Source organism: Propithecus coquereli, unplaced genomic scaffold (genome assembly GCF_000956105.1).
Source record: "Propithecus coquereli isolate 6110/MARCELLA unplaced genomic scaffold, Pcoq_1.0 Scaffold451, whole genome shotgun sequence".
Taxonomy (NCBI): domain Eukaryota; kingdom Metazoa; phylum Chordata; class Mammalia; order Primates; family Indriidae; genus Propithecus; species Propithecus coquereli.
In genome coordinates, this window is record NW_012150297.1 from 1,311,835 (window position 1) to 1,339,631 (window position 27,797).

General features: G+C 43.0%; 1 protein-coding gene across 1 annotated transcript in view; it reads left to right on the forward strand.

Moving 5' to 3' along the window:
• Positions 1-7,250: 7,250 nt before the first annotated feature.
• The window catches only part of MSRA (methionine sulfoxide reductase A), a 326,674-nt gene continuing 306,127 nt past the window's right edge, over positions 7,251-27,797 (forward strand). Inside the window, exon 1 of the mRNA XM_012654932.1 lies at positions 7,251-7,581. Coding sequence (XP_012510386.1) covers positions 7,446-7,581 — 136 coding nt within the window. The 5' untranslated portion in view covers positions 7,251-7,445. The remainder of the gene's footprint in view (positions 7,582-27,797) is intronic.

Here is a 27,797-nt window from a genome sequence, read left to right on the forward strand (position 1 = left end):
TAAGTGACAGGTCTGTCAAACACTCTCTCAACTTAAAAAATTGGTGATGCAACGATTTTAGAGAACTTGTGATTTCTCCCTCTTGCCCTCTCGACTTCACAGATGAGAAAAACGAGAGACAGAAAATAACTTGTCAAAGGTCACAGAACTAGTTAATTCGAAACTAGATTACAATCCAGGCCCCCGCTTGTATACTCATTCACCTTGCCATTCGTTCGTTTACTCAACAAATGCTTATTAAGTCTCTACAATGGCAGCCCAGTGCTCTGGGCTTGTAATGTCTTTATAATAAAGACAATAATAATAACCCACAGCTGTTAGGCATTAGGCAGTATATTAAGTGTATTCACTCGGATTATCTTGTTTCATGGTCATACATTTTTAGTAGGTAGTTAGAGAAGAAAAAGATAATGTTGACAAATTAAAGTGTTTATAAAAATAAATCCTACCTGCATCCTTTGTGGAGGGGGGGTCTCTGTGACGTGAGTCTGAGTTTGTGTGTGAAGGAGTTTAATTTGTGTCCTAACCTCAGAACACTTAGATAACAACATAAGAGACAGGCGTGCATCAGGCCACTAGACGTCCTGGGGAATTAGCGAGAAAGATGTAGGGACTTTTGTAGTTGGCTCGGGAGATGCCGCAAGTGATCTGTGCGTTCACTCGGTCAATGTCGACTCAGTGCTTACTACGTGCCCGCACGGAGTAGGTAGTCACTTGGGATACGATAATAAGCAAAACATGGGCACAGTCCCTGCCTGCATGAAGCTGACTACCTGGTGGAAGAGATGGATTTCAACCCCTCCAATTATGTATATAGTAATTACAGCTAACGTGTACCAAGGGCTTCCTATGTGTCAGGTGCTATTCTAGGCACTTTTCCCATATTAATTTATTTAATCTTCACCAAGAAAAAACATGAAAACAGAAAGGAAAAAACCCTGTGAGGTTGGTGTTACTATTACCTTTCTGATGGGAGCTCTGAAGGAAAGGTTCATGATGATATTAGATCACTTGTCGGGAAAACTAACCTGGCCTGTCACCCTCTCTAACAAAGGTAGGAGGTTTGGCAAAGGCTGCCCCATCTAGGCTGGCAGGCTACTTGCCAAGCGGTTGGGCATGGGTGAGTCGTTAGTAGTAGGCAGGGCAGAGAAAGATGAGTGTTTATTAAGTACTCACTACCTCCTATGTGCCAAAGTCTGTGCAGTACCGAGCCCTGTCCTAGAAAAGTTCTCTGACTCAGCTTCAGGGTTCTACTCCTGGGCTCCTCAGAGGGGGGTTCAGAGGAAAAGTGCATGAAGTTACTGTGGGGGAGTCTGATTAAAGCAGGGGGAACCTGAGCCCCGGGGAGTGACAGAAGCATGGAGCCAGCAGTGTCAGGTACTTTGATGGTGGCAGTGAGAGGACACTGGTGACAGCTGAGGTGAACTCACAAGTCACCCGGGACCCTGCTGGGGAGAAAGCTCAGAGCTGTCTCTTCTTGGACATTTCCAAAGGCTCTGGGCATGGACAGTGTGAGTTACACACTTGAAAGTTTCCCTGTACATTCTCTTACATCGTCTTTGACATTTTCTGGTTTCCAAATATTCAGCCTGTCACTATCTGTGTCATCTGCCGAGCACTGCTGCCACTCACAATTTTAAGATCCCCACCGGGGGTTTTCATTTTCCATCTTAGCCATGTTGGCTGTTGCTTCCTGTGCTTGACCCTCTCTGCAGCTTTGATCTGATTCAATAATGGGCTCAGTCTAGCTCAGGAAGATGAACTATTAAGAATCAGAGCTTAATTTAATTTGATGTGTAGATTTAAAAAAAAAGTCACTTAAAGTTTTAGTTGTAATCCTGGAAACTCATAGATGACTTCAAAGAGGTTTTCAATTATATGGGTTTTAGAATCCAGTTTGAGGGTTCAACAGATTCTATTAGATACTATTGGATGTACTGCATTTCCTAGCTCTGTACATGGGATGTTCCAATCTCTCCATATTCAGCAATGATAGCTCTAGATAAATTAACACTGAGCAAAGTTTTAGTTTTGGATTCAGTGTGCAACCTGGGATGGGTGAAGGCAGTTGAGAACAGTCATTAGACTCTGGGGGCCCTGAAGGCTGTTTATCAAGGGCCGGGCTAGCTGGGAAAGGCTCAGCTAGAACAGTGAATCTCAAAGTTTGCTGCCTGGGCCAGCAGTGCCAGCATCACCTGGGAATTTTTTAGAAATGCTGTCTTGGGCTTCACCCAAATGACTGAATCAGAAACTCTGAGTTGGAGTCCAGCAATCTGTGTTTTAATAAACCTTCCATGTGATTCTGATGTACGCCGAAGTTTGAAAACCACAGAGCTACTCAAAACCAGAGTGACCTAAACAAAATAGAAGTTCATTTCTTACTACTCGTCTTAGTCCATCAGGCTGCTGTGTCATAGACTGGGTGCTTTATAAACAACAGAAATTTCTTTCCCACAGTTCTGGAGGCTGAGAAGTCCAAGATCAAGGTAGTGGCAGATTCTGTGCCTGGTGAGGACTTGCTTCCTGGTTCAGAGACAGCAGCTTCTCGCTGCGTCCTCACCTGGTGGAAGGGGTGAGGGAGCTCTCTGGGCTGTCTTTTATATGGGCCCTACTCTCATTCACGAGGGCTCCACCTCATGACCTAACCCTCTCAAAGACTCCACCTCCTAATACCATCACATTGGGGTTAGGTTTCAACATATGAATTTTGGGGGTATGCAAGCATTCAGTCTATATAGCACTAATGTATTAGTCCATGCATCAGCAGTCTAGGGGTGACACGGCAGCTCCATGATGTCAGTGACCCTAGCTCACTGTATCTAGTCACTGTGCTACCCTCAAAATGGAGCTCCCATCTCATGGTCTACAGTGGTTCCTGAGTTTGAATTCTCTTCCCCACATTTCAGCCAGTGGGAGAGAAGAAGCATCAGGAGAGTGTGCCTCCTCCTTCTAGGTCATGTTCTGGGAATTGCACACATTATGTCTGCTTCCATCCCATTGACCATAACCTAGTCACATGGTCACACCTCGTCACATGGTCACCCCTAGTCATCTTTACTGGGTAGCACGGACCCAATTACAACCTGGTGGTTAGGGGGTTCTATTACTAAGCAAAAAAAGGGGTGAATGGATTTTGGGAATCAATTGGTAATCTCTTGGGAAGTTCTCTGAAGGGAATTTTATCTTTTACTCAAATCATTCCATTCTGTTTTCCATTCAGATCCAAATTTCTAGTAAGTGTTTAAGAGCAGAGGAATTTTTAAAGAAAGATACAGCCAACTCGTTTTTTAATAAAGGAAAATGATCCTGAGCTTGGGAGTTGGAGAAACTTGGATTTGAATTCAGGCTCTTCTCCTTAGTAGCTCTGCTTGCTTGGGTACCTCTCTGAGCCTAAATGTTGTCATCTACAAAGTTGTGAAAGTGGGTCAGAGCGAAGGTTAGAAATAATGCATGTAAATCTCTTAACATGGTGCTGGAGAGTAATGGGTGCTCAGCAATAAGTAACAATAGCTGTTCTTCTTTCTATTTTCCCCTTAAAATTTAGTAAAATAATCCATGACATTAATTAAAATGCATAAGACAGCTTTGTATCTTCTACAGTTAGACCATAAATAAGGCCACTTGGTCTTAAGTATGCAAATGGAGTGTCCTATTAAGCTTTCTATTTATTCATTTATAAGGGTGTCTCATTACCTAATTTAATGGCTTTTTATGAAAAAATTTGAAAAAGCCTTATCTCAATTTGAGTATGCCAAGGCATTCCTGCAGTTTTCATGGTTTAATAAAGAAGATAAGAGCTGGAATGCCTCTCGGAGGGGAAAGAAATCTATCTTTTTGCACAGTTTGTCCTTGAGTTCATGCTCCATGCTTTTGACAGCTCTTTTTTAGTTTCGATGCATGGCCCTCTATGTGTATGACCTGCAACCCCAGAGGTCGAGAATCGAGCCTTACTTCTGTAAAACCCTGTAGGCCTGTGTCCAGACCCCCACTACGGTGGGGTCTGCCTTGTGCAGTGCTGTGGTCGGCTGGCTGTGGGATGCGTCCCCCCTGCGCTGGGAGTCCTCGGACAGGGCCTTGCTCTTCCATGTGTACGATCAAGTTGGCACCTTGCACAGGGCTTGAGCTCTATAATTATTTACTAAACAAATGCAAGTTTCAGCAGAATCCACATGTAGGGGCAATACAAAAAGCACATTTAAAGCAACACATCGAAAAACTATTTAATATTTGTAGCCAAGAAGCAAGTATATTGTCATTAAGTGCTATATTTCTACTTTATATAACAATTGATTTTCCAATTCTTACTAAATGAAAAGGTCTTTGTGTATTACCTGGCTTTATAACAAAAATGTTTTTCTTCCCTCTCTCTCTCTCTTTCTCTTTTTTAGTAGCTCTGGCACATAGATGGTTTTAAGAAAGAAAAGTCATTGACAAAATAACGTGGAACTGAAGTTTATAAGTTTACAGAAAGGTTTTGGTATGTAATTAGGCTCATTTAATCAGTGATACATACAGTTTACTATTATGATGAAGATTAGAAATGGAGACACCTCTTTCTGCTGTCCTCTGTCATTTTTGCCATTTTATTGTAGACTGGTACCACCAATGTTTTATTTATTTATGTGATAGCCTAGGAAGTAGGCACTATCCCTGATTCCTATGGTGGGGTAGATAGCCTTTCTGTATGCTGTGATACGACATGTAATGGGTCTATCAAATTAAACAGCATGACTCAGATGTACAAAAAATGTTATTGCTGTATTTTCCGTAACTGATTTCATATTCCTCTTTGGTCCTCATTCCCAACACTGAGGGAGGGAGAGCAGGAAGAGCTGAGTGGAAAAGTATAGAGTCAGGGTGGAGGGAAGTGTATCAATCAATTCCCCCTGCACCTTGTCCCCTTTCGTACAGAGACCTCCAAGCGCAGGTGCCTGGGCTGGAAATGCAGATATGATATGAGCATGGCTGGCCCGGAGTGACTGCAGCTTCTTCCGAGATTGCAGTTCACTCCCTGTGCACCAAGTCTGACGTGAGGAGGGCAGCTTTTCCCTCTTGAGGCCCGCTAGGCAAAACCTTCGGACTTGTCCATGGTGGGCCTGAAAGATAACATGTCAGATTGTGGCCTAGAGCTGGACTCCTCAGATTTTGGCTATGCTAGGTATTCTGCATTTGCACTTGAGCTTTAGAATAAGTTTGCCTTTTTCAACAAAAAATCCTGCTGGAATTTTCATTGAGATTGTGTTGAATGTGTAGATCAATTTGGAGAGAATTGGCATTTAACAGGATTGAGTCTTCAACCAAAGCATAATTGCAAAATAACAAATCAAAGCAGTGTGTACTAGTTGGGGAATATGGACTATATAAAAAAGCATCTTAGTACAGAGAAAGAGAGGATTAGGTGGGTCATCTGAAGAAAAGAAGTCTTAGTGATGAAAACACCATCACTGAAGGCATATTTAATTCTCTCCTCAAGAAATAAACAAAAAACCTAAATGTCATAAGAAACCCCCATTTTATGAAAAGAAGCTTTGAAATAAATTAAAGTATATATTTTTAAAAAATGTTTATTTTTTGGCTGGGCGTGGTGGCTCATGCCTGTAATCCTAGCACTCTGGGAGGCCAAAGCGGGAGGATCGCTCAAGGTCAGGAGTTCGAGACCAGCCTGAGCAAGAGTGAGACCCCCATCTCTACTAAAAATAGAAAGAAATTAGTTGGACAACTAAAAATATATAGAAAAAATTATCTGAGCATGGTGGCACATGCCTGTAGTCCCAGCTACTCGGGAGGCTGAGGCAGGATTGCTTGAGCCCAGGAGTTTGAGGTTGCTGTGAGCTAGGCTGACGCCACGGCACTCTAGCCCGGGAAAAAAAAAAAAAAATGCTATTTTTTGTAATTATAAAAGTAACAGTCATTGGAACACTTGAGAACACTGTAACAATGTAGAACATTTACAAAAGTTTAAAGAAAATGAAATAGAATCCCACTACTCTAACAACAAAACTGCAACATTGTTTCTATTTTTCTCGTTTTCAAGTGCCTGTGTAAACGGCAGTAGTTGCATTTTATACTATGTATACACATACGTATATTTTTTCACTTTAAATAATTACATCTCAACATTAAACGTTCTTCAGCTCTTAGTTACAGAGTATTTCTGACATGTTAAACTTCATACAATCAACTACAAAACACAGAAAAGGCAAATCAGTATGTATCAAATGGCAGTAATAAAAAAATACAAAATATTTCCTTTGACATAATGACTTTAGTTTTTCAAGTGCTTAACAGTGACCAGGCCCTCACGAGTCTAGAAGAGACACCTTGGGTGTTTTCAAGAAAGGCCTGTAGAACCTCCTTGGCATAATCTCATAGCAAAAACAAGAGTAAGTTTAGGCATGATTTTGCCCAGGGGAAATCTAAATTACAAAATAAATGCTTTAGTCTTTTAAATGTTGTATGTCTGGCAACACACTGTACTTTACAATACAATAGCGCTAATCTTCCTGTCCTTATTATACCTGTAGTTCAGACCACATGAAAACAAAGCGGTAACTAAACCCACGGGAGAGAGTTTGGGTCAAAGCCTTCCCGTTTCTGTGGGAGCTAATCTGAAGTTCCTTCCGTCATCTGAGACTATCCACCTACTTTGACAGAACATTTGTGTAGAACCAAAGTCTCACATATATAACTCCCATCTGGCTCCAACCACCTTACGTTTAGTTTGAAACTTTGTCACAGGAACACATGTTATCTCGTATGATTTGAGAAACAAGAATGGTCCAACAGCACCATGAAGTTCACCCGAACTGCATTAACAGTGATGTTAGTGCCTCGCCCCCTTACTTCCCTTCTGTAAAATGGGTTTAAAATATATTTATGTATGTGTGTGCATATGAGTATACATATAACGTAATACTGAACACATCTTCCCTATTGCGTGCTTTTTGAGACCTGTGCATAGTTTCCACTTTGGATCAATGGGAAGGAATCCCTTTGATGATCTGTCATTATATATAACGGCTCCAATGGAAAGTGACACACATTTGCTTAGCTGTCCTCAAGGCAGGTCCTCTCACATCTTACTGGGCATACTGAACAACTGCCAAGGAGGTGGGGAAAGAGTCGAACTCTAAAATCAAACGGTATACCACAAGGCTCGGCACTATTTTTTGGCCTCAGCCGCTTCACGTATTTCGCGCAATTAGTGCACTCGGTCCCCGCCTGAGAACTTTGACTCCCTGGGCGCCACACCGGACCGCGCACCCTCTCAGGGGAAAGGACACGCCCTCGGGGACAGCCCGTTGGGACCCGGCCTTGGGCAACCTCGGTTCCCGGCGGCCGCCGCCCGCCCGCGCGGACCAGCCCCGGACTCCGCAGGCGGCTGCTCCTCCTGAGGCCCCGCCGGCCCGCCGCCCCCCCGGACGCCCCTCAGCCGGCGCCCGCCCATGCTCTCGGCCACCGGGAGGGCCCGCCAGCTCCTCCACAGCCTCCTTCCCGTCGCGAGGATGGGCGAGTCGGCCTCCAAGATCGTCAGCCCCCAGGAGGCCCTGCCGGGCCGGAAGGAGGCGACCCTCGTAGCAGGTAAGGCCGGGGCACGCCGAGGGCGCGGGCGCCGCCACTGCGCATGCGCGCCAGCCCCGGCGGCCGAGCGTCTCCCGCCTGCCCGGAAGGAATCGGCGGGCCGGAGGTCCGGGGCCTGCGCAGGCGCGAGGGGGCGCCGGCTGGGACGTGGGCCGCTGTCTGACGCTGGGCTCGGGCCCGCGCTCCTCTGCCTCTTTGTTTAGCTCCTCACCCCGTAAAACAAAACTGAACACGTTGAAGGAATCGCGTACGTGGGTCTAGCTCATCTGGGGGCAGATGCCCCGGCGGCCTGGGGCAGTGGGCGGAGCAAGCGCCGTGGGGTGTCTGCCCTTCTTCGACCGTGCGCCGCCCACCTGTCCCCGGCCGCTGGGGTCTCGCCACCTTCAGCGGTGGTCCCCTGGGTGTTGTCCCAGGAAGCTCCGGAAGGAGACAAAATGATGAAACTTCAGTTGTGCAATTGCGCCTCAGGCCAGTGTTCCGGCTGCAAGAATTGTCCGCAGCCTCCCGGTGTCCTCGGGGCTGCCTGGCTGTCCCCCACTCGCCGGGACTGTCCCCCAGACCCTGCGCTCCCCGGGCTGCGTGCGTGATCAGCCGTGCGGAAGTGCCCTTTTAGAGCAGTGTTTCTCAAACTTCCGAAACTTTTTAGTGTTTCTCAGACCAATGCTTTGGGAAAATACAATAACAGTAGAATACTAGAATAATGATCACGTGCTTGGATGCCTCTTAATGTTAGACTGCTATAAAGTGTTCGAAAGCTGACTCTCAGTTTTTGGCGGAGACAGCACGGGTCCACCAGTAGGAGGACCATACTTTGAGTAGTATTTCCTTAGGGCTTCTCTAAGTGTGTTTCCCCATCACCTGGGGATGTCCTCACCCCTGACTACTGAAGCAGAGACTCCTGGGGGGAAGAGCCCAACAATCTGTCTTTAAAGCAAGATCTCCACGTGATTTTAATGCACGTGGGCTAGGGTTTTTTAACTCCTGCCTTAGAGCCGTTGGAGGATTAAGTGATGTTTAATCTTTTACATATGGCTCAATGCCAAAGAAATCCAGCATTTAAAAATTTCCTAAGCATTCTATTTTTCTTTTCCTTAAAGAATTGTTGGGTATAGGAGGAGATCATATTAAGGGTTTGTCATATCATAGAATACTCGGTATGAGATTAGAGAAGGTTTTTTGGATTAGAGGCAATCTGGAAACCGTGTGACTTGTTTCTTATTCGCCTGGTTAGCAGTTTCTATTCCCTCTGTCCACCATCATTTCACCTCCAACTCGTCCCCCAGCCTTAGAAGTTTATTTTTGACTCAAATTCAGAAATTGAGTTTTGAAAAAAGTCCAGATTATCTTTAAAAGTATATAATATATAATCAGATTGTCTAAAGCTATAAATTTATCTTAAAAATTCCTTCACAATCCTGTACTCATAAATGGACATTTAGCAGCAATGCTTTCTAAATGCTGAACTTCCTCAGCTTGTACTATAATTCCTCTTCACACACTACAGTGTCTTCTCTGTGCCCTCACATACGCCGAGAAAAAGAAGAATCCAAAAACTCTTGATCAGATTTCCAAACTGGTTCAAGACCAAGGTTAACCAAAATTTAGTTCGGCTTTGTCTTAACCAAAGTCTTCCCAATCAGTTTCCCGGTATATAAATGACATTTTTGGTAAAAGATTAACAAACATTTCAGAAACGAGCCAAAAATTTCATATCCACATGATTAGTTTAACTGCAAAACCTCAGGACCTGGTTCCTTTCCAGCTTCTTCTGTCTTTTCATATAGCTGTGACTATTTTTCGTACACTGACACATCTCTGTATGTGGGCCAGTAAACTGCTTTTTTTTTTTCTTTTTTGGTATAGAGCCAAGCCTGCAATGCATATGTCCTTATTGTTCATCTGTTATAACTTTTTCCCCAAAAAGTATTTAAATTTTAGATTGTGGCTCTTCCAATCTCCACTTTTGGGTGTATTCCTGCCTTGACAGGTTGCTGAAAGTTCTGAGTGGCCCCAGAAATGGGCAGTGTTATCTCTTAAGTGGGTTTCGGTGGCTGTAAACTTGAAACTTAAGGACTTGATATTACTGTTTTGAAAGTTGAATTCATCTTCACTGCAACTTCCCTCCTGTTTAACAGTTCTTCACATCTCTATATTACCTCTACGTCTGTTGTTATTTGCACACTGACTCTCAAAAGTTCTGTGACAAAAACGTCACCTTTTGGCTTCAGAAGACAAGGCCTGTCTGTTCAGTGCCTTTTGCTTGGCCTAGTATCAAGTGTGCACTATTACCAAATACTTTTGGTGTTAAGGGTTATCATTTTAGCTTTAATCCTACTGTTTTTGTATTCTTAAGGAAAATTCCACACTTTCATAAACTGTGGCCTAGTAATAGATCTCCACTTACCAAGAAGGTAAGAGTCAAACTTTCAAACTTTCAAAATGCTTAATTTCTCCCAGGGTACCTAAAATGGATCAAGACATGAATAGGCCTACTTTGGTGATTGGTGAAAACTGACACTGTACTCGACTGCCTCATTTGCACCATGCTCTGTTGAGGTCAGGGGTGGCTTCTGGACAGCCCTAGCTGGCTGGTAGGGCACCCAGCAATGTACCTGGCCTGCTCTGTGGTGGTGGTCTCGTTCTGCATCAGTACCTGCCCACAAGACAGTACTCCGAGTACCTGGGGACTGAGGGAAAAGGGGAATTCATACTTGTTGAACTGCACTGGTGGGCAATTGTTAGAGATAGGCTGGAGGTGGAAGGCTTGTAATTAAAACCTCAGAGTGCCTCCTGTGTTGTTAAAATGTGAGTTCATTATAGTCAGAACTAAAATCTTATTTCCAGTGAATTAATAATTGTAAAAGCCCAATGGAACCTTTTATTTTTATATGGAACCTTTATTTATTTGTTTGGTTATTAGAAAAATTACTAATGAATCTTTTTGCAAAGCATAAGTGGAATCAGGTCGTTGGGGATTTGGAGATATTTAAAACAACTTTGGCAAGTCCAATTCAGTTGCTATTTCTTGCCTTTACATTCTTAGATAATGTTCACTGTATTTTTTGTTGCAATACTTTTTTTGGGGTGGAAACAGATGTAGAACACTATCCGAAGGTATCCTCTTTTAAGAATTTTAAATATAAATAGAAAAACAGTAGAACACTATATTAATACTAAAGGTGGCTCTTTATAAAAAAGTTGAACTGCAGCAATAAAATTAATAGATGATTAGATAGTCTAATCAAGAAAAAAAGGAAGAAAGAACAGATACACAAAGTAAGAACTGAGAAGAGGAGTCATAGAAACACAGTTTAAAGAATCATAGGGCTGGGCGTGGTGGCTCATGCCTGTAATCCTAGCACTCTGGGAGGCCGAGGCCGGCAGATCGTTTGAGCTCAGGAGTTCGAGACCAGCCTGAGCAAGAGCGAGACCCCGTCTCTACTAAAAAAATAGAAAGAAATTAGCTGGACAACTAAAAAAATATATGTATATAAAATTAGCCGGGTCTGGTGGCACATTCCTGTAGTCCCAGCTATTTGGGAGGCTGAGGCAGGAGGATCGCTTGAGCCCGGGAGTTTAAGGTTGCTGTGAGCTAGGCTGATGCCATGGCACTCTAGCTTGGGCAACAAAGTGAGACTCTGCCTCAAAAAAAAAAAAAAAAAAAAAACCAAAGGAATCATAGGAGACTATTTACTCTACTCTGAAAATAAATTTAAAAACTTGGGTGAAAATGATAATTTTTAGGAAAATATAATTGATCTAAATTGACCTCAGAAGAGGTAGAAAATTTAAACAGCTCGATTTTCACAGAAGTAATAAAGTTGCCAAAGAGTTACCTCCTCCTCAAGCATTGTGTTCAGACGGTTTCACAGAGAACATCTACCAAATATTTAAAGAGCAGATAATTCCAAGGCTCTTTAAACTGAAATAAACATCCAGATTCTTTTTAAGAAGCAGCTATAACATTGGAACCAAACCTGAGAAACATTGCACAAAAAAGAAAACCACAGACCAGTCTCAAGTTATGAATATTGATGCAAACTGCTAAATAAATATGAGTAAACAGAATCCGGCAAAGGAATTTAGTCCCAAAATGGGAATAAAGGAAGGATCAATATTAGGAAATCTATTAATATAATTCATCATTTAATTGATCTAAGGATAAAAATGATATAGCTATCTCCTAGATGCTGAAAAGTTATTTGACCAAATGTAACAACCATTCTTGATAATAACACTCAACAGAGTAGGAATGGATGGCTACTTCCTTAACGTGATAAAATAGTATCTATTTTAGTTCAAAGGCCAATTTTAGGCTTAATGAAGCAACATTAGAGATTTCCATTCATGTTCAGGTCAAGACAAGGATGTGAGTGCAGCTTAGTACCTAGTACCAGATGTGTACTGTTACCAGATACTTTTGATGTTATCATCTTAGTTTTTATCCTACCTTTAAAAAAGAATCCTACCTTTTTTGGATTCTTAAGGAAACTTCCACCTTTTTATTAAGGGAAACCTAGTAGTTGATTTATATTTTGTAAGAAGGTAAAACTCAAGCCTTTAAACTTTTTAATGTTTAATTTCTCCGAGGCTACCTAAATTGGATCAAAACATGAATAGGCCTACTTTGAGTGATTGGTTATTATTTTATATTATTTTATATTGTGTTGTAGGTCCTAGCCAATGTGGTCAGATAAGATAGGGCAATTAGAGATGTACAAAAGATGAAAAAAGATAGTAAGGTCTTAAATACATATGGGAATGTAGCATATGATAAAGGTGACATCTCAAATCAGTGGGAAAAAGATGAAATATTCAATAGATGATGTTGGGACAAATGGGTAGCCATATGGGAGAAAAAAGTTGGATCTATACTTCACACCTTAAACCAAGATAAATTTCAATATTTGATGGAATCAATTCCAGATATATGATAATAATAGCTTAACACTTATTGAATGTATTGCATGCCAGGTACTGTAGTAATTTACTAACATATTAATCCTTGCAATAACCTGATGAGGTGGTAACTATTATTATCCCCACTTATGGATGTGGAAACTGAGGCCCAAAGAGGTTAGTTGATTTATCCAAGGTCACTTAATAAGTAGTGGAGGCAGGATATGAATCCAGGCAGTTTGGCTCTAGAGTTTCTGGTGTTAACTTCTATGTTCTTTTTCCATTTAGTTAAATGTAAAAAACTGAAGTATCTAAGTATAAGAAAATAATTCCTTTTATAATCTGGGTGTGGGGAATAGTTATGGTTTCTAACCATAACTTGAAAATCAGAGGATGTAAAAGATTGATAGATTACATCAAAATAAAAGTCTTCTGTGCGGCAAAAATCGCCATAAGCAAAGTCAAAGTCAAAAGACAAACTAGGATAAATATTTGCAACTCATATCATAGGTGAAGGACTAATCTCCTTAATGTATAAGAGTTTTATTAGTAGAAATCCTAGAAATTCATAAAAACACCAGCATCCATTGGAAAAATAGGCAAAGGTTATGAACAGTTTACAAAAAAGGAACTACAGTTGGCTCTTAAGTGTATGAAAAGATGCTCAACTTTACTCATAATGAGGAAAATGCAAATACCATTTTTCATTTTTCAGATTGGCAAAAATCCAGAACTTTGATGATACACCGTGTTGGTAAATTCTCAAAGAAAAAGGCACTCTTGTACATTGCTGGCGAGAGTATAAATTGGCTCAACTCGTATGGAAGGCAATTTGGCCATATCTATCAAAAATTTAAATGCATGTACCTTTTGACCCAGGAATTCAATTTCTGGGAATTTATCCTAAGGATATACTTGCATGCATGCCAAATGATGACTGTACCAGGTTATTCATTGCAGCTTTGTTTGCAATAGCACAAGACTGGAAACAACCCAAATGCCCACCAGTAGGGGCCAGTTAAATAAATTATGGTTCATCGTCACAATGGAATATGCAGCTGTAAAAAAAAAAATGGAATATATAGTTGGAACATCTGTATGAATAGGTGTAGCAGGATTGCCAAGATAATAAAGTTAAGTGAAAAAAGCAAGGTCAAAACAATGCATATAGTATGCTAACTGGTAGGGAAGAAAATAATAACGTGTGTGTAAAGAAACTTTGAAAGGATAGCTAAGAAACTAATAGCTGGGGAGAAGGGTATGCAAGGAGATGAGGATAGAAGGGACACGTAGACTTTTTTACTTCATGCTTTTTTTTTTTTTAAATAAATTTTCATTCTTGTAATGTGACTGCATTATTGAATTAAATAACTCCACTTTGAAGATGATCTCTCTCTGCTGTTTTTAGTCTAATTGACCACCTTTCTATCATCTTTTGTCATACTTATTTCAAGTTTTTTTTTTTTAATTTTTCCTTCTTTTTCTTGTCAAGTACATCTTTTCTTTTTTTCCAACTTGCTTTTGTAATCAAAATCTACATTTTGGCGTGATTTAAAAATCTAAATTTAGAGGGTGAGATTGGAATAAGCTAATCCAAATCATTTTACATTTCATAAATATTCATTTTTGTTGAAGCATCAATTGTGGTGGCATCATTTATACAAAGAACAGATCTTTGGGGACAAATTCCTTCTTCTATTATGTAGAAGGCATTATGTGTATTTCTTTTATTGTGAGTGATGTACATAGATTTTTAAAAGAAAATAATAGAAAACAGTATTCCTTTTAGAAAAATTTTCCCCAATGTGTGATTAATTTCTAAATTGTAGGACTCAGACTGTTATTTCTCCCTTTTGTGTCCTGCCCAAAGCTCTTTGATTATTTTACCTGTTCCAGAATTTTCGGTGTTTCCCTGAAGTCCCTGGGATAAGGATATTCTATACCTCCCACAATCTGATCCTTACCTCCCTTTCTGGCCTTTTCCGCCATGTGCCCCTATAGAAACCGGTCTTCTGCCTTCCATGTTTCATTGTTCTGCCTCTGCAATTTGCTCATGTGGAAATTGCAGTTATACCCATGTGGATTGCACACTCTGATCTTTTTATTTATTCATTCATTAAATGTCTACTAAATGCCTGCATGGGGAAAGTACTGTGTTGTCCATGTATACTTATCTTACTCCTTCCTCAAAATTTAATTCCACTTCTCCCATAAATCCATCTCTTTTCTTGCCAACCTAAGGGATCCCTTTCTTCTCTCCTGGACAGATAACCATGTGCTCGTTTATGAATCCTTTCTGTTGGATCTCGCATTGCTAATGAGATGTTCTGCTGCATGGATCTTGCATGGTCTATGTCTTCTCTCCCCACATGATGTTGGGCTTCCTGGAGGGAAGGGGTGATGTTTGATAGTTACTTTATCCTCTGGTCTACAGCACTTTACCAACGGTGCTGCCCACACCAGGCAGTCAATAATGGTTTATGGATATTGGCAAAGCATGGTTAATACCAGAAAACAAAGACCAAAGAGTGATCCTTTTGTGTGCCCATCAGGTGACCAGTGTGAAACAGGGAAGTTAACACAGCTGACCTTGTGTGCACACGGGGTATGTTCTCTAGACCATTTTTCCAGTAGTGGTAATGGATTTGTGCTGATCTCAAATTTTGCCTCCAGTTACTCTTGTGAGCAGTGGTAAACTCCTCTTCTGTCCAGGATGAAGGGTGGGGAGCCCCTCATCTTTAAATCTCTCAGCAGAGACTGGCTACACTTCTGCAGCAGCAGTGGGAAAAAGGTGCTAGGCTCAGCGCAATCCATGTGGGGTCTTGGCCTGTGACCCTTGGGCTCAGGAGTCACTGTGAACCCCTGCCTTGGGCAGCCAAGGCAGGGAATGATGGGATGGTTGGGGTAGGAGACATCAGCCTGGGGCGTGGGCCTGAGGGAGCCAGCAGCCACCAGGCCCTCAGGAAGGACCAGAGCGGAGGCCTCGTTGCTGAGCTCGGTCTGGCCCCCGCCCAGGTCCCAGCATCCTGCCAGCGACCACCCCTTCTACCTTGGCAGATGGCAGACCCCTTCCAATACGGCAGCAGCTGGCTGGTCCTGCCATCCCATGCCAGCCAAAATCACTGGACCTCTGGTGATATGTGAAAGACTGAATTCTGCAAGAGATGGTTTCAGGGTATCAATGGTAATGAATGAAAATTGTGGATCTTCTATGTGCTAGTCTTTCATCTTTCTGACATCATGCATTCCAAGTTTGTCTGAGAGCATCACAGTACTTAATGTTTTGTGAATGTGTAGCACTAGACTGTGAACTACTTGAGGGCTGGAATTATCTTGTTCTTTGTGTCTGGAATACAGTAGGCTGACGATGACTGCTTGTTGAATGACTGTAGCATATTACCTTGTGAGTTCTTTGAGAGGCAGGGCCCCTCTGAGCAGTATCATGAATAATGGACATACACAAAATACGCGTCATGGGACAGGACAGCCCGTACACATTTGAATGAGTAACAGAGAGGAGCACGGTGCATTGAAGAATACGGGAGGGGAAAGGTTTTGGGGCTTGGGCTTGTCATTGTTTTCTGGTTTCCGTGTAATCGGTTTTTCCTATCGCATCAGAAAACTTTATTAGCTAGGCAGAATTTCTGCAGCCAAATGGAAATGTGATAGGCGTGGACCGCATCACTCCGCTCTGTGACAGGATGGCTGTCTCTTTTCCTGCCACTTCCCTTCTCTTTCCTGGAGTCAGAGAGCCACCCAGGCAGGGCAGGGCAGCCACCCAGGCTGCACAGGGCCGAGGTTTGGCCACACTGCCCAGGGCTTTAGCTACCTCCGAGTTCCAGCGAGCCACGGGGTCCCTATCAGATAGCAATTCCATCATTTCAGCTTGTATCTGTCTCCTTACATTTCAAGCTAAAAGAGGGTAAGCGGTCGGGAGCGTCCAGCCATGGCATTGTCTTTGGCGTCTGCTGGCACCGTGACCTCACTTGCTCACTCCACGCGTCTCCTCCCTCCACCTTCTTCTCGCTGATGGCTGGCTCCTTTTGTGCTTCCAACCACCCTCCTCTGTGGTTTGGCTCATGAAATCTACATCTCATCTTGCAAAAGTTCCACTTTTCCATTTCCAAATACTTACGGGATGTAGAGGTGCTGTTGTAACTCACTTCTCTTTCGGAAGATTGGCTACGTGTGTTAATTCTCCCTTTTCTGTCGGTGGCACTTCTACCTCTCAAAGCCCCCAAACCTCAGCCCAGTCATCTTTGATCCTTGTCTCTGTGTTTAAGATGTTCTTCTCCTGTGAGTCTCGGTGGTTCCTTGCCTGGGGTCTGTCTGATGATGCTCTTCATCCCCATGTTAGACACTTCCTGTAACTTGCAGCTGACCTCAGCATTCCAGATCTCTGCTTCCACCCCCGAGGCTGACTCCTGCTCTTAGCTCCTTCCTCCCAGGTTGCTGTGGGCTAAATGCTTATGTCCCCCCCACCAAATTCATATGTTGGAATCCTAACCCCCAAGGCGGTGCTGTTAGGAGATGGGGCCTTTGGGAGGTGAGGAGTCATGAGAGTGGAGCCCTCATGAATGGCATTAGTGCCCTTACAAAAGAGAGCCCAAGAGCGAGCTAATCCCCTCCACCATGTGAGGACACAGTGAGAAGGTTTTGTCTGTGAACCAGAAATTGGGCCCTCCAGACCCCGAATCTGCTAGCACTTTGATCTCGAACCTGCCTAGGTCTCTTCCAAGGCTGAACTCAGCTTCTTTCACTTCCAAACTGCCTTTTGGGCCTGTTTCAGCTTAGATTGCTCTTGGAATTGGAGGTGGAGCTAGGCCCTGGGGCTCTGTTTTGTGCTTTCCTTCTGATGTCTCTTGTTGGGGAGATAAAGGTAGAATCCCTTTCCTGTATTTGGTGCTCAGTGATAGCTATTTTTTTTCTCTTATGTTTTCTGAACTCCTACCTTGGTTATAGTACCCTGTTGGCATGACCAGAATTCTCAGGTTCTAGCTGCTAACTTCCTCCCTGGATGTCCTATCAAAATGCTCTTCCCGTTTGTTGAGATACTTAACCATTTTGACTCATGATGCCAAATGCTTGATTTTTCCTTGACCAGAGACCTGCATATCCTCTGGGCCAGCTGGAACCTTTTCTGAAAGCTGGGCCTCTCAAGAAAGGTGACATAAGTTTATTGCTCAGCATAAAGAAAGACCTGGTTCCTTATATTTCTGTAGGACTTTTGTATCATTTCGTGTGAGTGCATCTATGGTATTTCTCAGCAGGGTATATTTCTGATCCACTAGCTTATTGAATAAGTGTATTACATTTGCATTATAATACACCAAAGCCTGGTAATAGTGAAACTGGAAGAAATGCAGTGGCAATATGTTTCAATGAATATATTTTCATTACATTTAAAAAAAATGAAGAATAAAATTTAAGAGCATTGAATGTCTTCCCAGAGCATGTGTATAAAATGAGTCCTTTTAAAAATGTTACCATGGCAAAGTAATATTAGTGTTGAATTTTCCTTTGTAAATTTTTCATATTTTACCTTTGCTTTTTTTTTTTTTACAAAAAATTTGTAGTTTACTCTTAGGTAATTTATAGTTTGCTTAGGTCACATACAATGTGAAAAATTGAAAAGCGTTGTTCAGATGAAGCCACAAATTATTCTTTGGCCTGCTGAAAAAAATCTAATATTTTAACAGATTGTCCCCAAAAGGGAAGAGTCATGAAAATGAAATACTGTGAGAGAATGCAAAGCTTTCCAGCTGGAGGAAATGAAACCTGAAGTAAAAAATCTTGAATGTATTGTCTTTAGCAGATGAGAAGAAAAGCATGTTAGAGTTTGCAGAATTCAGTAGCCAGCTGTCAAATAGAGCCCCAGAGAAAACATTGCAGCGCTGAAAACCTGCACTGCCTGATCTCTTCCTAAGAACCACGGGTAAAGAGCGACGTCATCTTGCAGTGAGCCCTCTGCAGGGACTGCTGCTGGTCCCGGGAGTGTTTAGCTGAACACTGGGCATCCCTCGCACACCGAGATGTGCGCCCTGGCATGAAGGAGCCCTGCCCAGGGACTGCAGTGGCCCGGTAGCAGAGGAGCTCGGGCACTCTGTCCCTGACAGCCCCACGTGGTTGCTGGGAAACCGCGGAACACCACGGGAGCAGCCTTCACCCAGCTCTCAGTCCTCTGAATGTAGGAGACATTGTGAGCAGCCCATTGCAGGGAACTTTTTAAAAAAAGAAAGAAAAGATTTTTTTTTCTTTTTCTTTAGGATTATGCTCATATTAAGAAGCTGTGTGGATTTATTTCAATATGTGTGATAAAAGGGAATAGTTATTTTCTGGTGAAGGTTAGGCACTGGATGAGTAGAATTAGGTAGCTATTTGCTGCGGTAGTTTTGAGCAAACACACATCTGATTTAAGGAATAAGCTATATAAATATAAATTTCCAGGTACAAGGTATGAGCCAAAGGATAATGATGGAACTCAAGCCTTAACTATTTTAGTTCATTAAAAACCAAGCAGTTACTATTTTTTTCTTTCAGAATAAGATTTATTAAAGAGCTGAAGCCTACGCTTCATTTTATATACACATTTGCTTCAGGACATGTAGGATGGTTGACAAAGAAAATCGATATAATTTTGGCGATGAGGATTCGCTATTGTTTACTCTATAGGGTTATATTAAACTAATGAGGAAGGAACCAGGTTGTTTCTGCTGTCAGTCTGTAGTTTCTCCTCCCAGTGGCTCTGGGAATAGCCCCTTCTCCTGCCCCATGGTGCCTGGTTCCACCCAGCCTGTGCAGGTGGTGCCTCCTTGCCTTGGGGCCTTTATTACGGAATCTTCAGTCTTACCTATATTTTTGCTCAAAGTGTGATCTGCAAGTTTTGAGTTGTTTTTTATCCTCTTCTTCCAACTTCCCAACTAACCAATGTTCAGACCCAAAAGAGCGTTCTTCAAAACCTTTCTCCGTATTCATAAAACCACACACACACACACACACACACACACACACACACACACACACACAGACATTCATTGCTGGTGTTTTATTAAGCTAAAAATGGATCAGATTCTATTCTCCGCATCTTGCTTTTGTTACTTAATAGGTACAGCATGAAAATATCTCCAAGTCAGCTGGGATGTCTTTAATACGTTCTTTTATTTTTAAATTAATAGACTTTGTTTTTTTGAGGGATTTTAGGTTTATAGAATAATTGAGGGGAAAGTACAGAGAGTTACCATACAGTCCCCCTGCATCAGGGAGACTGTATTTCCCTATTATTAACATCTTGCATTAGTGGGTATACTTGTTGTAATTGATGAGCCAATATGGATACGTTATTATTAACTTAAAGTCCATAGTTTACATTATTGCTATTGTACAGTCTATGGGTTTTGACAGATGTATAATGACATGTATCTACCATTGCAGTATCATATAGAATAGCTTCAATGCCATAAAAATCCTCTGTGCTTCATCTGTTTGTCCATCCTCCCCTCCCAAGAATCCCTGGCAACCACTGAACTTTTTTACTGTCTCCATAGTTATGCTTTTTCCAGCATGTTATATATTTGGACTTACACAGTATGTAGCCTTTTCAGATTGGAGGCTTTTTTTACTTACGAATATGATTTAAGGATCCTCCATGTTTTTTCCTGGCTTGATAGGTGATTCCCTTTTATCACCGAGTAATATTCCATTGTATGGATATACCACAGTTTGTTTATCCATTCACTTATTGAATGGATATGTGGAACACTTATATGTGCATCTACAATTCCACATTATTATTTTGGCAATTATGAATGAAGCTTCTATTAATATTTTTGTGCAGGTTTTTGTGTGGATGTAAATTTTCAACTCATTTGGGTAAATACCAAAAAGTGTGATTTCTGGGTCATATGGTATGAGTACATTTAATTTTATAAGAAACCACTAAACTGTCTTCCAAAGTAGCTATACCATTTTACATTCCCACCAGCAATAAATGAGATGCCTGTTGGTCCACATCCTTACTGGCATTTGGTGTTGTCAGTGCTTTGGATTTTAGCTATTCCATAGATGAGTAGTGGTATCTCATTTTAATTTGCAATTCTCTAATGACAAATATGATGATTAACATCTTTTCATATGTTTATTTGCCATCTTATATGTTTAGTGGCATGTGTGTTTGGATCTTTTGCCCATTTTTCAGTTGGGTTGTTTTCTTATTGTTGAGTTTTAAGAGTTCTTGGTCTATTTTGGATAGCAACCCTTTATCAGATATGGCTTTTCCAGGTGTTTTCTCTCAGTTTGTGGCTTTGTCTTCTCATCCCCTTGATGGTATCTTTGGCACAGGAAGAGTTTTTAATTTAAATGAAGTCCAGCTTATGAATTATTTCTTTCATGGATTGTGCCTTTGGTATATCTAAAAAGTTATTGCCAAACCTAAGGTCACCTAGATTTTCTCCTATGTTGTCTCCTAGGAGTTTTATAGGTTTGTGTTTTACATTTAGCTATGTGATCCATTTTGAGTTGATTTTTGTGAAGGTTATAAGGTCTGTGTCTAGATTCATTTTTTTTTTTTTTGCATTTGCATGTCCAGTCATTCCAGCATTATTTGTTGAAACGACTGTCTTTTCTCCATTGTATTGCCTTTGCTTCTTTATCAAAGATCAGTTGACCGTATTTGTGTGGGTCTGTTTCTCGGCTGTCTCTTCTTACCCATTGATCTGTTGGTCTATTCTTTTGCCATTGTTGAAGTCTGGCAGTGTCAGTCCTCTAAGTTTGTTCTTCTTCAATAGTGGGTAGGCTATTCTGTTCTTCTTCTTTTCCATATAACTTTAGAATCAGTTTGTCAATATTCACAGAATAACCTGCTGGGATTTTGATTGGGTTTGTGGGATAACACTGAACCTATAGATCAAGTTGGGAAGAACTGACATCTTGACAATATTGAGTCTTCCTATCCTTGGACGTAGAGTATTTGGGATGGATCCCGAAAGAGTTTTATGCAAACATTACTCGGAATAATAACGCCGCCCTTCCAGTTGTGCTCCCCAGCTTCTTCCCATGGAGTCTCCTGGAGGTTCTGGCACCCTTCTCTCAGACCCTCATCCAATCTATGCTTGTCTGTTTGTTCATTTTTTTCTCTTTCATCTAAAACTTCATCTTATTGAGACTCTCTGGCTGTGGATGTCTCTTGTCCGCCATCTTGGAGCCTCTCACATAGGTGCTGATTCTTTACTTTGCTGTTGCATATTCACATGCTGTTTTCTCTAAGGGAGTTTTAAAGCATTTACCTTTGACAAGTTTGTTGCTTTGGCTGAAAATTAGCAGCTGGACATATAAATAATGACCTGAGTCCTTAAGTTAGGAAATAAGCGAAATGCTTCTTTGATCGTCGAAAGGTAAACCGTCGTGGTTTTGTACTTACTAGTTATTACTTGGTAGAGACATTACGTTCTGCATTTCTGTATACACATTTTATTCCAGCTTGCAGTCTACTCTCTCCAGAACATGGCTTGTGTTGGTAACACCTCTTTTCCTTCTCTTTGCAAACTTCCTCTTACCCATCACTCCCTCCTCTCTTGGTGAGGTCTTCTCTTATTGCCCAACCCATTTTGACCCTCCTCTCCTGTGAATTCTTAGCACTTATTTTCATTACCACTTATTTGGCATACAGCCATATTGTTTGAAGACTTCATATGTTATCTTTTTATTAAGTCTATAACAGTGATTTAAGTTTAATGTATGTATATATTTTCTCTGTAACGGTGTTGCAAACTTAGCAGGGGCCTACTTATTTGGGTCCCCTCGCACCTAGGCATGTTTATGTTACACAATAACTATTGGTTAAATGAATGAATGAATGATTGAGCTTATACTCTGTGTAATATTATGTTTGGAAGTTGTTCAATAAAATCCTTTTAGTATAGTGCAGGCCAATAGATATTAATATTAATGAATCTCAATAAATGGATGCTATGTTTTTAACTTACCTTCCAGCAGAACCTATCCATCTTTAGAAATTTGATTACGACCGCTCGTGTGTGCCCAGTGGCTGACTTTCCAAATAGTTATTAGAGGAGAGCTGGGTTCTTAGCTTCTGCATTACAATTTGTATTTAATATTTATGGAAGAGAAATCTACAAATATGTAAGACCACTGGTGAGTGAAGGAAATGGCTCCCAGTGTGACAGAAGAAAATATCTTAAAAAGATCCACAGTTATCTGCAGTTTCCCCAAGGTCGTGTTTCCATAAAAAAAGACATTGTTTTATGTTCTAGAATCAAGAGATGATTTTATGATATAACAGGTTCCACGAAGAACTTTCTTTGGGTTACCAGTCCCCACACAACTACTGCAGAGATCACATAGCAACGTTCATCTCTGGATTTATTGAGGTTGCTGCGTTCCTTTAGCATCCTTCATATTTTTCTCCCAAGGGTACCACTTTCCTCTCCTTTCTTAATACTAAGATATGGAAACTCATTTGTGCTGTGGTGTGTGATGCTGGGAAACAGATGCTTGTTTATTGCCTCTCTCTACAGGAGCTTTCATGGCCACAGGTAGACGTTTGCTGCCTCTGTATAAACAGGCGGTGTTCAGAGGCGTGTTCCCCAGTGAAGGGCCAGTTGGTTGGGTGGATACTTCATGTTTGGACAGTGAATCTGAATCACACTTTATATGCTTACGAGTTGCGTGACCTTGCATGAATGTGCCCCGTTTTTCTCATTTGTAAAACAGATAGTGGCCCCTGCCTCACATGGATATTTCTGGGAATAGGCAACACAACGGGGAAATAGCCTAGCATGGTACCTGGCTCCTGCCAGATGCACAGAATGGTTATTTCGCCGTGCAGTGTATCTGATGGGGACATTTAAGGCACAGCTTACTGCCATGCTGTTGCCCTGTTTTGTAAGAGTGGCTGATGGCTATGTCACATCACCACGCTCACAGGAAGAGCTGCAGTGTGGGGCCGGCAGGCAGCCAAGCCTCAGGTGCACACTGACCTTGAGCTCAACTTGAGTTCCAGCCTTCTGTTTGGACGGACTGGCCACTGGATCCACTCATGAGGCAGGGAGCTAGATTATTACTTAAGTCCATGTTCCTTTCACCTTCAGGGAAAAGAGAGTCTCTCAAATGACTTTTGGTGGCCAACATGTGCGTGCAGGTGCGCTGCCCCCGTTCTCCACACCTCCTGGAGACAGCACCTTCCCGACTGCCCAGGCCAACTTCTCTGCGGGCCAGCGAGCTCCCTGTGAGTAGGAGAGTTCAGGTGAGGCTGGGAGGTCCCTTCCACACGGCAGTGGCTGCAGTGCTTGGCCTCCGAGTGCCTCCTGCTCTGGCCCATTTTCCTAGGGCCCATGCCTTGCCCCAAGGTGTCCACGCACGGCTCCGACAGAGCGCGTAGAGGGCCCAGGGGTGGGGTGTTTTGGGTTCCCAATATTTAAGAGCAGAGAATGAGGAGCCTCTAAGGACATTTGGGAAAAGCCTTTAGAAAAGCAAAAGGAGTGTTCCAGACACCAAGAGAGGAGAGAATATTGAGAGGAAAGGCATAGTGAGCCGCAACCGTTGGGTTTGGCAACCAGGAGGCTTTGCTGACAGCGACGGGTGGGGAGAGGGCAGAGCCCATGACTGTGGCTGGTGGGGGGCCGTGGGGAGCAGGCAGTCCCCTCTTCTCTTCCAGCAGCTTGGCTGGAAAGGAAATAGGGCAACCGTTATTTCAGTTCAAAAGGGATGTGTTTTTTAAAGATGGGAGAGACTTGAAAACATGTGTATTCTGAGGAGGAAGATCTGAGAAGATGCTGAAGAAAATAAATCCATTTAAATAAACTTGCACTGCTTTTTGCCATTTTTCATGTGGATTCTTGTCTCACTTCTTGACCACCTGTCCCCTTTCGTTTGGGAATTCACGGATATTTTCCTGGTCTCCTTGTTTCCTCTCTCTCCCCCTGAGGTTTCTGACCACTCATCTGCTGCGGGTTTCCCACATTCCTGTCCCAGATGCCATCAGGAGCATGTGGAACCTGGGCGTGGAAGCTACTTCTTGTCCTTTCAGGAGGAGACTGTTGGTGTCATTGGTCCCGTTCATCCGTCCTCAGCCACATGTTAACCCTTCCTAATTACCTTTCAGTTGTTACTATAGAATTTATGTATGTCAATACATATCTCAGGCATTTTATTCAACTTGTACTGTTACCAATTTTTTCACCTTTATGCTTAATTCTTTGACGGTTTTGGGACGTAAGCCCAGCCAATTTCTGTCATGAGTAGTAACACAGGAAATCAAACACACAAAATAAACTTCTGATTTAGAACTGATATAAGCCCAATTGGGGAAATTTAGTTACTGTTTCCCATTAAGTACACTGTAACAAGGTTTTTGGAGGGGGTCAGGTGAGTACAATGAAGATGTCCCTACGGCTTCAGAACTTCCTTTTTTGTTCTCTCCTCGGCCAGTCTGCTGTGGAGTGTAGAACCACGTTGGAGGCAAGGATGGACGTTGAAATAGGAGAGAGATGCGTGAGGACAGTTGATGTGGGCAAGTGCATACATGTTAATACAAACCTGGCACCTTGTGTGTTGGAGATGGGTCTGAGTGCTCCCTGGGGACCCCGTGCCCACCCCTGGCTCCTGCCTGAGCTGGGCTGGCCGCTGGGACTCTGCCCCCGGCACTGCTGCTGACCCCTGCGGTGACCTGGGCCTATCTGGGCTGTGCCTCCTTCCCAGAGCTTGCGGGTGTCTTCTCTAGAGACGGGAGCTATTGGCTATGACATTGTGGTACTAGCAACAGCCGTAGTCTCACGCCCTGGACAAGGTCTGCTTTCACCAGGAGAGGCGGAGGCGCCCCTGGAGGGCAGCAGGAACGTAGCTCCTGAGATCTGACCACATTCCTGCGCTTCCCACGGCCCCTTTCTCCTGCATTTCCTTGGGTTCTTGGATGAAAAACCACTTCTCCATCTCTCTGTCTCTCTTTTTGTTTAAGGCAGTCCAAGTTGGATTTTTTTTCACTTGTAAGCAAACAAATATAGGCACCTCCTTTTCCTTAACTCAGGTTTGTCTTGAATGGAAAATAAGTGAGAATCACCAGTTTTAAACCAGAGGTCCCTAGCTAGCTTTTCCTAAGAGCCACATTTTTTAGAAGAATGGGATGGGGCCCCCGGCGTGCTGGACAGTCACATGGTCCCGGTGTTCACTGCTGTGTTCAAAGGTCCTGCCGCGGGTGGGGTTCCTGCCAGCGTGGCTGCGGGAAGCCTGGCCTGTCACAGCGGCTGTGCGGAGGCCTGGCATTGGCTTCTCCGCAACCCCTCCTGCAGAGTTTAGGTTTCCAGAACCAGGTGAGTGGCAGTACCTGGCTCAACATATATGGGTACTTATGTTTTTTCTAGAAAAACAAACCTTTCTATTAAAGGTTTCTAAATTAAACCTTTCTATTCATCACCATTATTGCAGTTCTCACTAGAAGCGATGGCATTTTCAGATGCACAAACTCCTGGTATAAACTAGCTGCTTGGTTGTTAAACTCAACAGTTACTAAGTGTTGCATCATGAAAGTTTGGGTTCCCCTAGCCCCCCACCCCTGACTTAAGGATACATCTTTACTAATCTTTTCATATCTGGTGCTTCAGAGCCAAGAACCACAGGACTCTTGGTCTAGCCAACAATGTCCATAAGCCACTCAAAGCTTTTTTCTCACGGCCAGGCTTGTTCTGCTCATCAAAGCTAAGTTGAGAAGCCACTATAGCCCCGTGGAATGACCACTGAGGGTTGACTCAGGAGTTCTGGGTTTTGGCTCTGCTACTGATTTGCTGTGCAGCTTTGAGCAATTTACTTACCTTCTCTGATCACACATTCAATTACCTATAAAAAGTGCTTGCAAACAAAAGTTCTGAAGGTTCCTTTTCCATTCCGACCTGCAGTGATTTTAAATGCTGTCTTTGTATTGTGCTTGGCACTTCCTCTATTCCTTTTAGAGTTAATCTCCTTCCCTCTGCAGTTTATGAATTGTAGCTCTAAGCCCTGCATCTTTCTTGCATGGTCTCACTAGCTTTTTCCCCTTTGTCTTTCTCACTGTTCTCTTTCTCCCTCGAGGCAAAGGCAGAGAGAGAAAGTGGAGGCATGTGGCACAGCAGCTAATACAGTCTCGACTTCTGACAGTCTCTTAATCTGGAGGAAGTTACTCTGGCAACCGTGAACCCATATCCCTGCCTCTGAACTAACTTTATCCTTCCTTATTATTATTTCATTTTGATGGGACAGCTTCTTACCGATTTTTTAAAAATCTGGTTTTCTTCCTGAAATTTCTTAAAGAGACCAAGCCTATTTTCTCTGTCTGAATATTTGAAGCAAACCGCACAGGAGCAGCACGCCGTGGTGTCCTCAGGGAGCACGTGTTCTTTCTGCATGGGCTGCGTGCGGACCTTGCTCTTTGCGGGCGGTTGGTTCCGTGCCAGCCTGCAGCTCTGTCTCCTGAGTGTGCACTGTGCTTCCAGCTTCCCCCTCCAAAGACTTGTCTCCCCTGATTACCGTGTGCCAGGTCTCCCAGGCTGCAAAAGGCCACGCAGTGAGGCATAGTCCTGATGAACTGTTGGTCTTGGTAGAGAACCAACCAATGGAAAACAGTCAGGTTGAGGTTGGATGTCACAACACAGATCGAGGTGGCGTAGGGGAGGCTAGGGCCGGGCAGATCCAGGCTGAGGGCAGTGCCACAGCAGCATCAGGAAGGGTTTGATCAGGGGGCATGGTATGAGAACTAGGGCAAAACAGGCCACCCTGGACCATTCCACGTGGACGGAGCCTCCTTTGATGCTGCTGGCTCCTTTCATGCCCCCATTGGGGGACTGAGTCTGGCATCCTGTAGCTGACTGATGTAACCTAGTCTAAAGCAATCCTTAAGGTCTCTCTAAATTCCGAGTGTGTGTGCACGCATGCAGGTGCTTGTGTTCCCACGGCTACTTCCACCCCTGGGTTCCTGCATCCCCACTTACTGTCGCTTTCACACGGAATCGATCCCTTTAGCGTTTTCTGCCAAAACCCCACCGTACCACACGTGAGGATGTCCAACCTTTCCTGATGATCCCGGCAGAGTGATGGAGGCAGGGCCACACTGCATGTGACACAGAAAGAGGGGACCTCCCCTGGGCCGACCTGCCCCGCAGCGCCTACCCTTCTCCTTGGCCCTTCCCAGCTTGCAGGGCAAAGCCGCCCCGCCCTCCTCCCCAGCCCTCCTTCCAGGAAAATGTAAATCTTCTCTTCTCCCACAAAACAGACGGATCACCACTATTTGGCGTAGGTTCAGCGAACGTCCGTGCTCTGAGGGGCTCACTTTTGAC